This window comes from Odontomachus brunneus, unplaced genomic scaffold, assembly GCF_010583005.1.
Source record: "Odontomachus brunneus isolate Ranch 3 - 2012 unplaced genomic scaffold, Obru_v1 Obru_scaffold_187, whole genome shotgun sequence".
Lineage (NCBI taxonomy): Eukaryota > Metazoa > Arthropoda > Insecta > Hymenoptera > Formicidae > Odontomachus > Odontomachus brunneus.
The window spans coordinates 48,345-60,025 of NW_022639637.1; the positions used below are offsets into that span (position 1 = coordinate 48,345).

An 11,681-nucleotide genomic window follows, 5' to 3' on the forward strand; every position below is an offset into this window, starting at 1 on the left:
CGGGACTTTTTGAACACCCTGTATATATATATATATATATATATATATATATATATATATATATATATATATATATATACATATATGAGTTTCATATACCCTTATAGAAATATCATACTAAGAATCATTGATAATTACTTATTATCCAATATTTTTAATACTGAAAATAAGTAATTATCAATGATTCTTAGTATGATATTTCTGTAAGGGTAAACTGCATTTATTTTTTATTTGTATTTATATAAATGGTTGAATGTAAAATTTGTATTAGGTATTGCTAAATACTTACTGTTGAAGTGTACAGGGTGTTTAGTAACTCATAAAGTCAGTGGAAGCATAGAACTAATTCCGCTAGAGCGGTATTTCTTTTCTCTCGCCGCTGTAGCTGTATGCTAATTCGTCTCATATTTTCTATGAACAACTCGGTCATTTTTACGATTTTTGTAAAATGATATTTGACTTTTTTCTTTAACTTAATCAGTTCTACGCCTCCATTGGCTATGGGTTTATAAGTTACCAAACACCATATATACTATATGTACGTTGAATAAAATGTAATTAAATTTAATGTTAGTTTAAATGCAACATATTGTTTTCTTGTGAACATATTAGTGAACATATTTTGTGAACTATTAGTTTGAATTAAGTAATTATATATCTAAAATTAAACTTATTTCTTTAGTTTTACAGGATAATTGCTTAATTTAAACAAATATATTCACAGTGGCATTTAAAATAACATTTTGTAAATTAACATTTTGTACTTTTTTTTTTAGTGTGTATAGTACATTGCAATAGTAAATATTGATCAATACTACCTTATGATACAAGTATTACTGTTATGAATACTTAGTATTCATCAATACTAAGTATTGCCCAAAAAAGTATTGGCCAATTTAGTATTAACCAATACTAAGTACTGCGCGCTCAATAGTTTTTTTCCGTAAGGGCTGGACCGTTGTTGTGCAAATATTTACATGAATACATTTTAATATTAGTATTCTGTTTTAAATTACAATTCTCAATCTCATTATATCTTTTAATCAGTTGTTGCAATGATTTCTCGTAATCTCCTTTTTATAACTGTTATGTAATTCTCGAAACGAAATGCACTAAAATTATCGAGTGGACCATACCTTCTTACGTCAGAACATATATGTAAAAGATTGTGTATGTTATGCGATACATACTGTACACCATATAGTATTTCAAATAACTGAACAAAATAATGAAGTAAAGATTCAGCAAAATTTATTAGTTTATCTTGACATAAATGTTGACGTGTAAGAACTGTTATAGCTACATGTAATGTGAGGAAATGAATATATAATTTGTCTGGTAACATATGCTTTAATACAATAAGACCTGTATATAATAGAAAATTTCTGAATTCTGTAGCTTTTCATAACTTATAGTCTTTTATTGACCTGGGTCTTCTAGCAAAATCACATGGTGTAGTATTCCTAAGTAAAATCAGATGTGATATTTTAGATGTAATATTTTATTAATAGATCTTGCATTTAAACATATAGAAAGTGGACCTTTTATCCACAATCACAAGTACAATCAATTTTTTTAAAACTCCTAAACATATCAAGTGCATATAATCCAATGGAGTATTAGATAAAGAAACATGGGAACATTATTTAAAATAGAAAAATTATTTTGAAAATCTTTATAAGCATTAATTGAAAATAATTCATCTGTTCTTAAACAATATTGCTTTTCATAAGGGAAGCATATTCTACCTATCATATATTTGCCCTTGACTAAACATTTAGTGCAACTATTAAATCCCATATGATTTTTTATACACAATACAAACGACTTTGCAGGCGCATCATATATTAAAGTGAATAGTGTGACTTTAATTACATTTTCGCCATAAATATAACTATTATTAATTAACTCTATTAATTCGTTGACTAAAGGTTACAGAAAATCATTGGAATTATTAGGTTTTATATATCCAAAATATGCACCAACCAAGTATACTGTCTTATTTACTGTATTTGAACATAAAATAGTCCACAAGGATGCTTGTGATGATTTCGCTAGAGGCAAACCATCGATATTGATTATTACATTTAAACAAGTATCGTTATTTCTCACTAGCATCTGTTTAATAATATTCTGTAAACCAAAGTGAAAGTATTCTTCCTCACATATTTTTAATATACTCGTTTATCTTGGAGTTTGTAACAATGTTCATGTATCTGCAGGTAAGTTATGCAATATAAATTTACGCAAAATTTTTAACAATGCATTAGATGCATTGTGTGAAATATTACAAGATATAACCCATGTAGCTATAGCATTTTTTATTTTTTTCCCATCATTATGATTTGCATTCTGATCGTCATTGTCATCATCATCATCACATTCTTCATTTATCGTTGAACTGACTACAATTATCATTGTTTCTTTGAATATTACGATTTTGACATTCATTATAATTCTCTGAAAGTTGTACTGTTAATATGCATTATGTTAGTACTACGTGCATTACAAATGTCAATCTCTTCAACATTTTTATTATATATATCTACATGATCAGAAATGTTCACAGTACAGCAATTTGCAATTGGTTCTGAACAGCCAGTGATATCTACTTGTGTATTAGTAGCAATAATCCGTCTACTATGTCGCTGGGAAACAAGTTTTCTTTTGTGCGCGTTATATATATTTCCTATAATTAGTAATAACTACATAAATAAGGCTTTACAAACAAATATAACCTAAATGTATACAATAAAATTATTTAGTAAATAATAAAAAATATCTCAGACACGTCTCTACATTAAGAAACATAGTGGAATCGTAACTTTTATCAAAATTTGACGAATGCGACACATTGCACAACACTAAATTCTCGGTATTTCGAAGCCACGATGAGATATGTTAGGTTACATCATGGACCGAACGTAGACAAGAAAAGCCTGTCCGTAACAGAATGTGTGAGATTGACAATAGTGTACCACTTTCCCCTCCGTACATGCGTACAACGTGTGCGCTGTAACAAACGCTATTACATATATATATATATATTTTTATTTATTTATTTATTTATATAATAGCATTTTTGACTGAAGAGTGGACCAACCGATCTGAGAGCGATTAATGATATTCGACCCATACAAAGAGCAATAGGATTGGTTTTTGTCGAAGAGACGTCATTAAAGGCCTTCACACACACTTTCCGTAACAGTAACCGTAAGACGTAACGTAAGAATTGACCAATCACGTTGAGAATCGTCGAAACATAAGGTCGCCATTTTTGTGAATACTCTATCGTAATTGGTCAATTCTTATGTTACGTCTTACGGTTACTGTTACGGAAAGTGTGTGTGAAGGCCTTAATAGATATCGTGTCGATTGACCCTCTCTTTAATCGAAAACGCTATTAATGACGGTGTCTGCACTGCACAAGAAAAGCGTGCAAGCGCGATAAGACATGACGCGGCAGCCAATCAATGGCCAATAAATGGTTTATAATTAGGTCATAAATGTAAATAACGTAAATTATAACTTTCCAGGACTTATAAATAAATAAATAAATAAATAAATAAATGAGAACAGCTAATATTACGTTACTTCGTATTACACACGCCGATCATATTACGCCATTTTCATATTGTATTGAAATGTTGTTGCAACGCTGCATATGCAATATTGCAAACACAATGCCATTGCAATGTCTCTGCAACATTACACTGCAATATGCAATGTTGCAACGTTGTAGCAATATTGCTGCAAGCCTCTGTGCTGTATGGACAGCAATGGTAAGCAAATTTTCAAAGTACAATTTAAATTCAATTAAGTAGCGTGTGAAACAATAAAATGGAAATTTTAAGAAAAATTCAGGAAAAAAGAAAAATGTATATATTTTAATAAATATTTTTATAATATTTATTAAAAATATAAATATTTTAAATAAATATAATTTTAAATATAAATATTTTTCATCTATTGAATCTAAGGTCACAAAAATATTTTGTAAATATATTTGTAGATATATTTATGAAATATTTTGGTAAATATTCATAAAATATTCAAATAAATCTTATAAATATTTTGTAAATAATTTATAAATATTTTGTGCTGTCTGGGTTAATGGATGAAAAGGATAGAGAATAGTAGTAATTTATGTAATATGTTCAATAAATATACAAAAATGTGTATTAAATATAGTCGAAATATTACAATCTTAACAAAGAAAGACATAACTGCTATATAACATAACAAGTAACAAGTAACAAGAGGTAACAAGAAGTAACAAGAGTACGTGTTACGTCTATGTTATACAGGGTGCGGCGCCAAAATCCGGACAAATTATACATTTTTCCAAACATATTTTTTATTGCAAAAACGAAAAGGTTTACAAAATTTTTTTAACCAAATTGTTTGTAAGGCCATAAAGAACACATTTACTCAATATATCCCCCGCTTGCTTGAATGACCGCCTCCATTCTCGGTCTGAAGCGTGCGCAGGCGCGCTTTAATGTGTCACGGTCCATATCGGTGAATGCCTCTTCAATAGCGGCTCTCAATGATGCGACGTTTGGATGTCTGGACTTGTTCGTGACCCTTTCAACTACTCTCCATACATAGAAGTCCAAAGAATTCAAATCTGGGCTGTTGGAAGGCCAGAATTCTTTTGACCAAAACATGTCGACGTTGTCCGACAACTAATTTTGCACCAAATGACTCACTTTAATTGTGTAAGACTTGTAGCGGAGGTCCTCCTCGATGATTCGACGCATAGTTTTCTCGCTCACACCAACAACCGACGCCCTGGATCCTCAAAAATTAGCTTTTGAGCCCGTTGAATGATGTCGGGCGTCCTGACAACGCGCTCCTTCGAGTGGGTTTTACTCGCCGGTGTTGCAAAACCTTCGTTAGACTTCTCCGACTCATTGTACTTTGCGATGACATCATACAAGTCGATCTCGGGTACCCGAAGAACCGAATGATTTCTGTCGCCGAGCGCCCAGCTCACTTTCGATAATCGCGGCTCTTCGGTTATACTCCGCACTTGGTTTCAACATTGCGACTGTTTCGAGGTTATGATGGTTTAATACATGCGTCAAGTTATTTGAACGCTAATCGTAATCGCTAATCTACCAGTAGTATTAAACGGTGAGAATTTCAAATTGAATTTTGTCCGGATTTTGGCGCCGCACCCTGTATAACAGTTATATTTTGTATTTGCTGGGATAATTGTAGTAATATTGAAAACTTAATTTATTAATGAGTTGTAGATGGATACTGCAAATGTGGGAGCTATTGGAGGTTTGTTTGTAATAACAGTATCTGAAATTAACTCTGAGGACTCTATCTTCTAATAACTGGCCATGTTCCATGTACTAAATCGATTTCAATTAATGACATTTTTTATATTATTTGATATTATTATTAGATTGCCTCTCTCTTTCTTTCTCTCTTTCATTTTTATAAAAGCAATACTGATACATTACTGATTGGGATCCGACGACAGACATACGACGATCCAATAGCCAAAAGGAAAATTTATTTTCTAGGGACAGTACATCACTAGCTAGTAACCTTAGAAAGTGCAATCTTGATGCATGCACGAGATGCATTCAGCTACATCTGTTGTAAATAATGGCTCCTGCATACAGGACGCAGTAATGCTTGCCACGCGGCGGAAGTTAGCGTAACAGCCAATCAATATGGTGCTTTCCGTAATAACCTTCTAGCTCTTACGGAAAAACAACATATTGATTGGCTGTCGCGCGGACTTCCGTTGCGCGGCAAGCATTACCGCGTCCTGTGTGCAGGAGCCATAAGGATGCCATTACATGAAGCGCGGAAACGCGGAAGACAAAATCTTACTAGATCCACTATGCGTTCCGCGTCTGTTTTGATTGCCTTATATTACATGAGGCATATTTTGCGCAAAAAGCGGTATGGGAAATTATAAAATATTAATTTTTAACGGTATTTATTAATTAAAATGCTTGTATTCAACAGATAAGCTGAAAAAATAAACATATTAGTAAAAATTGCAGTAAATTAAGTTAATACAATTTTAAAAAATGAATACAGATGTTTATTTGTCACCAAATCGTTCCGCTTTTCCGCGCAAATTGTGCTCCATATAATATAAGGAGAAATAAAGTCGCGGAACAAGCGTGGAAAAATTCATTGTCACAAGTTGTTACAAGTTATCACAAGTTGTTCAACCTAACCGCCGTTACATTAAGACGTGTTCAAACACATTCGGACCTGATATTTTTCTGGAATTCATACCTTGGTACTTTAGATGAAAAGACAATAGAGAAAAATTTTGGGTCTTCCGCTTTGCCGCTTTTTCAACGTACGGGAAGAAATTATTCAATTCGCGGAACGCGGAAATTTAGTAAGATTTTGTCCCGCGTTTCCGCGTTTCCACGCTTCATGTAATGGCACCCTAAAAGAACGCAACCATAGAGTTATGATTCCTGCACACATGACACGGTAATGTTTGCCGCGCGGCGGAGTCCGCGCGACAGTCAATCAATATATTGTTTTTCCGTAAGAGCTAGAAGGTTATTACGAAAAGCAGCATATTGATTGGCTGTCGCGCGAACTTCCGCCGCGCGGCAAGCATTATCGCGTCCTGTGTGCAGGAGCATTAGAAATTGTCATAAACTATAAAAGTACTTGATGGTCGTGCCTATCATAATTCCGGCCCTAGTGGACTAACTCTAACTCTAGGATGCGTTCAGATTCTTCATCCGGGTGCACTCTATTACTAGAAACACTATAGTATACGTTACATATACTATAGCATTTCTAGTAATAGAATACACCCGGGTGTGGAATCTGAACGCAGCCCTAATTGTCGTAAACACCCAATATGTAATCGAAATACTGGGATTCGCCAGTTAGTTCTTGGAGGTGCTCTTCATGTCGATTACAGCGTAAGGCTGATATTTCACGTGTCGTACGACAAGCTTTTTGGATACGTTCATTGGTTGACGAATAGAGAATCTAGAAATACTCTATTCGCCAACCAATAAACGTATCCGAAAAGCTTGTCGTACGACACGTGAAATAGCACCCTAAGAATGCCAACTGGCAGTCCATACTTATATAGGCTGCGTTCCGAAATTCACTGTCAGTACTGAAAATCTATAGTTCATGTCACATATACTATAGAATTTCAGTACTGACAGTGAATTTCGGAACGCAGCCATAGACAAAGATGCCAGCCAATTAGCTGGTTACGTGATCAAGTTGGCGATTCTCTATACTAGAGGTTCTCTAGTCTTAAGATGTCATGAACCAATCACAGAGCCGTATTCACGTCTTAAGACATTATTTAAGACATTTTTGAAATAAGATTTGACTACGAATACCGGTCATAGATCTGTTCTTTGTAGTTGCACTGCTGAACTGTTGCAATATATTGAAGTGAGACAAATATACGTTTTCTCACTCTAATTTATTACACTAGTTTAGCAGTGCAGCTACAAAGAACAGGCCTTATGCCGCGCCCTGGGATACGTTCGAAAACATCATCCGATTGCATCTCTTATGTTGAGAGAGATACGAGAGTAAAATAAAGAGAGAGGGAGAGCATGACAGATGACATTTTCGAACGTACCTCTATGTGTAGGAGTTATATGATACTTCGATACAAACTTAAAAGCGTGAGATATAGCGGCAAACACCTTCTCAACAACACATGGGAACATCAAGCTTTTGTTTACGACTGATAATTTGACAGTTGTGAAATTCATCGAAATTTTGTAAAATATGGAAGACAAGTCGCAAAAGGAACAATCCATAGAAAACCCAGGTTTTTTTTACTGTAATTCATTAGTGAGAAGTTAAATTGAGTGACTTATCTCCTGGTTTTTGTTACAGATATCAATCAAGATGAGTTGATACTTCAACAACAAAGACGAATCGAGAAGGAGGTTAATATGCTATACGTATCACATTCGAAGTGTATTTTTAAAAGATAAATTAGAATACACTTATTCATCTTTATTAATTTATCAGATTAAAAGTATAATTCACGTAGCCACTGTTAGTCTATATAATTAAAATACACACTTTCACTTTTATTTCTAAATTTTAATGAATAAGGAGAAAAGTTTTTATTAAAGTTTGTAATTATTAGATAATTTTTATGTATATTTCAGATCTCAGAATCCATAGCTTTAGTTGGCGAAAAGGAGCCATTAAAAAGCTTAGAACAAGAATATAAAGAAGACGAAGTGTATCTTTCAAAGGCAAAAGCCTTGGCTAAAAAATATTCCTACATTAGGAGAACAAGACCTGACGGCAACTGTTTTTTTAGAGCATTTAGTTATGCTTATTTGGAGAAATTAATTGGAAATAAGGAAGAATATGATAAGTTTCGTGATTTAGCTTTAAAAAGCAAGGATAGCCTTGTAGCTCTAGGTTTTCCTCATTTTACAGTTGAAGATTTTCATGACACAGTGAGTTGGACATTTTGTTTTAAGATAACATGTTGATATAACATTCTAATTCGGAATTCTAATTCAGAATTCTAATTCAGAAAATTTATTATTTAGGAAATTTATTGTAAAGAAAATATATATTTTTATTGCAGTTTATGGAAGTAATTGACAAAGTAGGGAGTAGTGATACAGAATCCAGTCATATGGAGTTACACAAATTATTCAATGAGCAAGGTTATTCAGATTATGTTGTTGTATATCTTAGATTAATTACATCTGGTCAGTTACAACGAGATGCAGACTTCTATCAACATTTTATTGAAGGGGAACGCACTATTACTGAATTCTGCCATCAGGTTTGTATCTATTGATATTGATGTTTATATCTATCAATTTTTTTTACAAAACTATAATTTATTACAATGATATTCTTCTTTCTTTATAGGAAGTCGAACCAATGTATAAAGAATCTGACCATATTCATATTATAGCAATGAGCAGTGCATTAGGAACTGGTGTTAGAGTTCGATACATGGATAGAGGTGCAGGAACTGAAGTAACAGCTCATGACTTTCCTGAAGGTGCCATACCAGCTGTGCACTTATTATATCGTCCTGGTCATTATGATATTCTTTATCCTTGATAAATTCAACATTACACAACTTTTTCTCATATTATTTTCTACAAAATAAACTTCTTACTAGACTACTCTGATCTAATATAAAAACAGTTTGTAGTAACTAAAATTAGTTTTATTTTATTCTCAGGAATATTTGCATTTGTTACATGTAATGAAAGATAATGTCACTTTTAAATTAATTTTGTTTTGATCAGTTTATGTATTGTAACATAAACTCTTTAAACTTTACATATATTTCCAAACATGCATTGGTAATGTTTACAAGTCTTATAAAATATTTTTAACTTTGAAACTAATCTGGAATAAATGATACAGATGCAAACATTGTATTGTTTAATTCTTTATATTTTGTCCATTTCCTTTTTATGATCTCTATATAGATGACATGAAAAGAAAACAGAGAGAGGATATAATTATATATTTTCAAACAATATATTTAAAATTTTTTAAAATATGTTCGTAAATTTTAAACTAGTAATTAACAAATCTTAAAATATTAATATTCACAAATAGCTTTCTGCATGTTGACTACATAGAACTTATATATACAACAATAAATAAACCAACTATATATTAATTGTATAAAATTTACATATACAATAACAAATATGCATCACATTTATAGTATCTTATCGCTGCATAGATCGTACTTGTTCTGTAACTTCATCCAATATTGCAGAACTTTTGTCAATTAAATCTATTTGGTATTCTAAATGTGTAGCTATAAGAACAAGTTTCTTCAGATTAGATTCTACCATTTCTAATCCATGTTCCTGCTGTGCAAAGTTTCTTGCTGCATGCATTAAAATCTGCAAAAATATGTATGGAATGTATATAAAATAATAAAATAAAATAACATTATAATTTATAATAATGTAGCATTCAAAAAATTTCAAATAAAGTGGAAAAGTAAAATATTACTTCGCTGCTTTTTGAGCCCCTCTGTATTTGTCTCGCAAGGGAGGCAATATTATTGACATTAACTTGCACTCTATCTGCTAATCGCATTTTTGATTCAATAAATAGGCTACGTGCACTTGTACTTGATGCTGAAGCCATACTGGATTGTCTTTCATTAATAGAAGGATAAATTCTGTTTCTAATGTTATCCAAGCCTATAGATGAATCGTAAGTTGTATTATAGTAGAAGTTATTTCATCTGAAAATATACAAAGTTATATACGACTTTAGATTTATTTACGAATGAACACTGAAGCAATTGAATATTACTTTAGGGCTATCCACTGTAAGTGTACGTTTAAAAGTGAAAAGAATTTTTTAACACTTTTCCCAATAAAGTTGCAACGTCACGAGTTGTCAGGATTGCAAGCAATTCCTGACGGATTTGCGCAGCAAATGGTTGTCTTGTTGACTGACTAATTACTGCGCTAATTCGTCAGCAATTGCTCGTGATTATGACAATTCGAATGCTTTATTTGAAAAAAAAGTATACAAACAGTTTCGCTCTCGAGTATACACAATAGTTTCGTTATACAACAATACTAACACTTTTTCTTGAGTAAATGTGCGAAACACGATCGCAATTAAGTTCCAAATTCATAAAAATAAATATTTCAGATTATCTGAATTATATAATTCACTTTAAGTATTCACTTTAACAGAGTTTTTAACGAAAAAATTAATGTAACACTGGTATACACCGAGTGCAATTTTTATTCTACCAGGGCTGTGTTCCAAAATTCTTGATGGGTAGAGTTAAGACCCATCTACAATGGCTGTAAGAGTATAGCTGTAAAGACTCATCTACAATAGCTGTAAGAATAAGTCTGTAAGGCTGTAATTCGTATGTACTTGACCGGAAAAAAACTCCGGTTGGAAAACTATTCTTTTAAATTGTTTGTATTTCGTATGAAGAGTTTTGAAGTGCAATTGAAAAGATTTGTGAGTCATTCTATTACTTGTAATTAATTGTTCTTTTTTGGACCATGTATTTAGCCGGAAATAATGATCGGAGGTAAATTAAACAAAGGTTCGGTATGGTATCGTTTGTATTTCGTATGAAGAGTTATGAAGTATCATTAAAAAGGCTTGTGCGTCATCCAGATAATTTGAATTAAATATTAAAAAATTATATATTTGGCCGAAATAGCGATCTCAAGCGCTGCTGTGGAAGTACCGTCAGGCACAATCGGTGTACTATCTAGTATTTCAATATTCCTGGTTATTTTTCGGGTAATTATGTACAATAAGGCCTTTTTCGAATTTTGATATCTTTTTGCAGTTCTTTTGGTAAAAATATTTATTTTGACTTCAATATTGATAATTAATCGGGGGAGTCCGAAAAATATACAAGTTATATATTGTTTTAACTTTTTTTTATTTTTTTTCACTTGTCGAACGTTGCTGCTTTCCCACAATTTAAACAAGTACTGATCTTTTATCACATGAATTACATTATGTAACTGCAATATCGAACGACTAGCGGGGGGGAGCGGTGCACTTGGACACGGTGCATTTGGACACAGCCAATCACAGCACCGTGTGATTAGAGACATTTGTAGGGTCCCTTGGAACAGCGACTTGTGATTGGACTGTGTCCAATTGCCCCGTGTCCAATTGATATACACCCCTAGCGGGGGGCT

General features: G+C 32.5%; 2 protein-coding genes across 3 annotated transcripts; one reads left to right on the forward strand and one right to left on the reverse strand.

Annotated features, from left to right (window-relative positions):
- Window positions 1-7,592: 7,592 nt before the first annotated feature.
- LOC116851683 (ubiquitin thioesterase otubain-like) lies at window positions 7,593-9,223 on the forward strand. Its single transcript, XM_032831342.1, has 5 exons — window positions 7,593-7,807; window positions 7,876-7,928; window positions 8,157-8,456; window positions 8,591-8,794; window positions 8,884-9,223. Exons 1-5 carry the CDS (start codon window positions 7,765-7,767, stop codon window positions 9,079-9,081), a joined length of 798 nt encoding a protein of 265 aa, XP_032687233.1. The 5' UTR covers window positions 7,593-7,764; the 3' UTR covers window positions 9,082-9,223.
- Window positions 9,224-9,481: 258 nt separating this feature from the next.
- Window positions 9,482-10,808, reverse strand: LOC116851684 (BLOC-1-related complex subunit 7). Of its 2 annotated transcripts, none has more exons than XM_032831343.1 (3): window positions 10,586-10,808; window positions 10,000-10,237; window positions 9,482-9,887 (listed from the first exon to the last, which is right to left on the reverse strand). In XM_032831343.1, exons 2-3 carry the CDS (start codon window positions 10,135-10,137, stop codon window positions 9,708-9,710), a joined length of 318 nt encoding a protein of 105 aa, XP_032687234.1. In that variant the 5' UTR covers window positions 10,138-10,237; window positions 10,586-10,808; the 3' UTR covers window positions 9,482-9,707. The 2 variants fall into 2 exon arrangements, with proteins under 2 accessions (XP_032687234.1, XP_032687236.1); XM_032831345.1 differs by lacking the exon at window positions 10,586-10,808 and adding an exon at window positions 10,309-10,565.
- Window positions 10,809-11,681: the final 873 nt, after the last annotated feature.